This window comes from Arachis hypogaea, chromosome 14, assembly GCF_003086295.3.
Source record: "Arachis hypogaea cultivar Tifrunner chromosome 14, arahy.Tifrunner.gnm2.J5K5, whole genome shotgun sequence".
In the NCBI taxonomy this organism is placed as follows: Eukaryota; Viridiplantae; Streptophyta; class Magnoliopsida; order Fabales; family Fabaceae; genus Arachis; species Arachis hypogaea.
Window position 1 is genome coordinate 92,229,072 of NC_092049.1, and position 3,656 is coordinate 92,232,727.

The 3,656-nt window shown below is 32.6% G+C and overlaps 1 protein-coding gene across 1 annotated transcript; it reads left to right on the top strand.

The window, feature by feature from the left end:
- The first annotated feature begins 243 nt into the window (after positions 1–243).
- LOC140178859 (uncharacterized) lies at positions 244–2,001 on the top strand. Its single transcript, XM_072216099.1, has 5 exons — positions 244–647; positions 727–939; positions 1,021–1,113; positions 1,201–1,302; positions 1,570–2,001. Exons 1-5 carry the CDS (start codon positions 603–605, stop codon positions 1,969–1,971), a joined length of 855 nt encoding a protein of 284 aa, XP_072072200.1. The 5' UTR covers positions 244–602; the 3' UTR covers positions 1,972–2,001.
- The last annotated feature ends 1,655 nt before the right edge of the window (positions 2,002–3,656 follow it).

Sequence of the window (3,656 nt, forward strand, 5' to 3'; positions counted from 1 at the left end):
AGGGTTGCAGTGCAAATGCTTGAAAACCAAATAGGGTTCTTGTCAAATTCAAAGTTAAATGTCGACTTTATGAACTTTGAGGATGATTAAATTTTCATGTAACTTTTTTAATATAACATTTTTAATATAACCCATTATTTGAGATTTATACATTATGGAAAACAATGGGATTGTAGCAGCATGTATATATGCTTCGGTGAACTTGAAGAGTCACTTACTAGCTAGATTATTATAATACTGTTCTTTTATTTATTTTTTTTTTTAATTACCTATTTCCTGTATTCATTTTTCCCATACCCCAAGGTTCTAATATCTTTTTCCAATCACTGCTTCTATTTGTAACAAATATTATACACTGTTATCATTTAAATCATTTTTATTTTTCTTAAGACTCTACAAATATAAAGAAGAAGGCTAAGATCAAAGTCAAGGATGTTTGCAACTTACCTAGGGGAGACCGTGTAATTGTAGAAGTTGACGAAGAGGGTGCAGCATATGGTGAAGCACAAGGTTTACTTGCTGGGTATTGTGGTATATTAGCAACTAATGCACGTATCTTTTCAATTAGCTTTGAAAAGTAGTCAGGACAAGAAAATGGTGGCATGCCTAAGTCTTTCAAAGATGAGTGCTTTGATACAATGATAAAGGTAAAATCCATTTTATTTGAAACTTCTATTAGTTTAAGTAATTATTTATTTATTTATTTATTTACTTTTTTGTTTGAAGCCCTACTTCCATTTTACAAGCACAGAAAAGATTGCCTACAGGTATTGCATTCAAAGTATTGCAAAGAAGTGGGCAACATATAGGCAAAGATTGTGGAATGAGTTCTATGATCCAACCATGAGAAGAGAAGCATTGGTGAATAATGTGCCTGATGATGTTCCAAGAGATCAATGGGCTTGCTTTGTCAATTATCGACTAAAACCGTCTACAGTTGTAAGACACTAAACAATTCATTTAGTTATTGTTGTACTTTAATTAAAAAAAATATTAATTGAAGTGATTATTTTTTTTTAGGAGCTTTGCATGAAAAATAAGGAAAATCGAAGCAAGCAAACCATTTCTCACACTTGTGGATCTAAATCCAACTCTCGGAGGCGACATGAGATGGTATATATATACACACACTTGGTACATGTGTGATTTTACTTGCATTATATATGTTAATTGTTTAACTCTTTATTCCTTCTTTTTTAGTACTTAGAAACGGGAAAGAAGCCTAGTAGAGGAATGATGTACATTGAAACACATAAGAGAAAGGATGGGTCTTTTGTAAATAACGAGGCATTAACTATAGTGGTAAGTGTTTTGTAAACCTTTGCTATCTTATCTTATTTTATTTGTATGTGATCATGTGAAAATGGGATTTGAGTGTAGTTGCTTGTGGATTGAGATATATAATGATTATAGCAAAGTGGTTCACTTCACTTGCATGCACTTTTTATTTTAAATTTTTAGTTGTGATAATGGTCTAGGAACATTAGAATAATCATAATCTGCAATGCCATTGATTACATGTGTTGCTACTTTTAAATTGAATAGTTTCTATTTACTACTTTTAAATAGGAACAAATTGAGCTGAATATGACACAGTCAAATACACAATTTGAGGTGTCCCCTAATGATGCTTTTGGTAAAGTTTTGGGGCATGAACACTCTGGGAGAGTTCGTTGCATGGGCATGGGAGCAGCGCCTACAAATACCTTTAGGAATGTGAGAAGTCGGCTTAATGGGGTGACCATCTCCACTAATTCAGCTGGATCTTCTTCGCCTACTACTGCTGCAATTTTACAGGAAAAGATCAATAATTTGGAGTCCGACTTACATAATTCACAACAAAAGGTCATTAGTCTAGAGTCTAAGTTGCAACAATCATTTGATATGATGAAAGCATATCTAATGATGAAGGAAGGAGGAATTCCCGAAGCACTTGTTGGCTTCTTTTCTGCCCGCGAGGTAACTTTATAATAAATTCATTTGTTAGGAATATAAGTTTAGATGGAAAATACTTATTAATAGTGGAGTCTAATTATTGAAATTGAATATGTTCATATCATCAATTATTAGTGGTAACCCATGACTCTAGATGCCAAAAATTAGGCTGAGAATAGTTAAGAACATGGACATCACAATATTCTTGCATTCTATTAGTGGTTGTTGTCCATTAAACATGGGAAACTACTCTGCTGCTCCGTTTTACAAGAGGAAGCTATAGTCATATATCATTCATTTCCCCAAAACAAATCAGCCTCACAAAAAGGTAACCATATTTTACTGAATTCGGCTGAACCCATGAACACCAATACATAAATAAACAATAGCTGCAATTTAGTTTTTCTGAAGCATCTAAAGTCCTGACAGCCTCAATTGCAGTACCAATCAATATACAAGAATGTTTCCTCCTTAACTTCTAGTTTGTGACTTACGAGTTATGGCCAAGTCAAAAGAATCAATATTTTTGTTCATGTAAGAGCTAGGAAGATATATATAATAATAATTAGCCAAATTTCAGGAGTTCAGTTTGTGACTTGATGTTTAACTTTACTGAAATTACTAATAATATCTTATGTTTACATATAGGCTAATGATGTTGAAAGCGAGCCTACTACTCCCTTTGATGCTAGGAGATCAGTTGGTGATAGCAACGGACATCTGAAGACAAATATTTGAGATTTTTATGTAATTAGATGATATTAAAATATTGAATGTTTTTACTTTTTAAAGAAAAACAGTAATAGTTATGTAAAACAATACCATATGCAATTATGTTTGGAATTATTGACTTTGAGAATTTTTTTTAAATATAGAGTTATGTCTTATATTGAGGAATTGTGCTATAAAAGATTTAGTTTTTAAATTTTGATATTAAAAAATAAATTTCTAATTTGAGAGTATATAAATGAGATGAGATTGATGAATGATTTGAAATTAAAAATAAATAATTAATTACAGGATTTGTGGGAGTTTAAAAATCTCACAAAATAGTTAATTCTTGTTAAATTGAAAAATTAATTTGTGGGGGTTTTAAAATGCCGCAAAAGTGATTTAAAATCGCCACAAAAGTCCAATATAAAACCCCACTAAACACCCACAAAAGACCTCGTGGCACCTCAAATTTTGGGGGTTTTAGAAACCCCCACAAACCATTTGTTGGAGGTTATAAACCTCCACAAATAAGAAAAAAACTGCCACAAATAAACAAAAATCTTGTAGTGTGCTCCCCCAAAGAAATGAAGCAGATGCCTTTTTATAGGCTTTTCACAAAATGAAAATGAAAATGAAAAATGAAACTCTAAACAAATTACAATTAAAAATAAATTCCTAAGCTAACTTGTTCTTGTGCCTTGAAGTGATGTCCATGGGCTTTTAAATTTTGGTGCAGGATTGAATTAATTTGATTTTTTGGATCATGGGTCACACTCCCAGGGCAAAACTCTCCCCAAGAGCTTCAAAGCTCTCCGTAAGAGCTCTATTAGAAGCACCCCTTTGTTTTGGAGAGAAACTCCAAGTTCGAACCATGATGGAAGCATTTTGTGAGCCTTTTTTCTTACATTTTCATGAGGAGAGCGCTACTTCCTTGCTTCCCTTGGTCTCCCTCTTCGAATCCTGGTGAAGCCACTTTGATTCATTTTTGCTTGTTTTTTGTCCTTAAA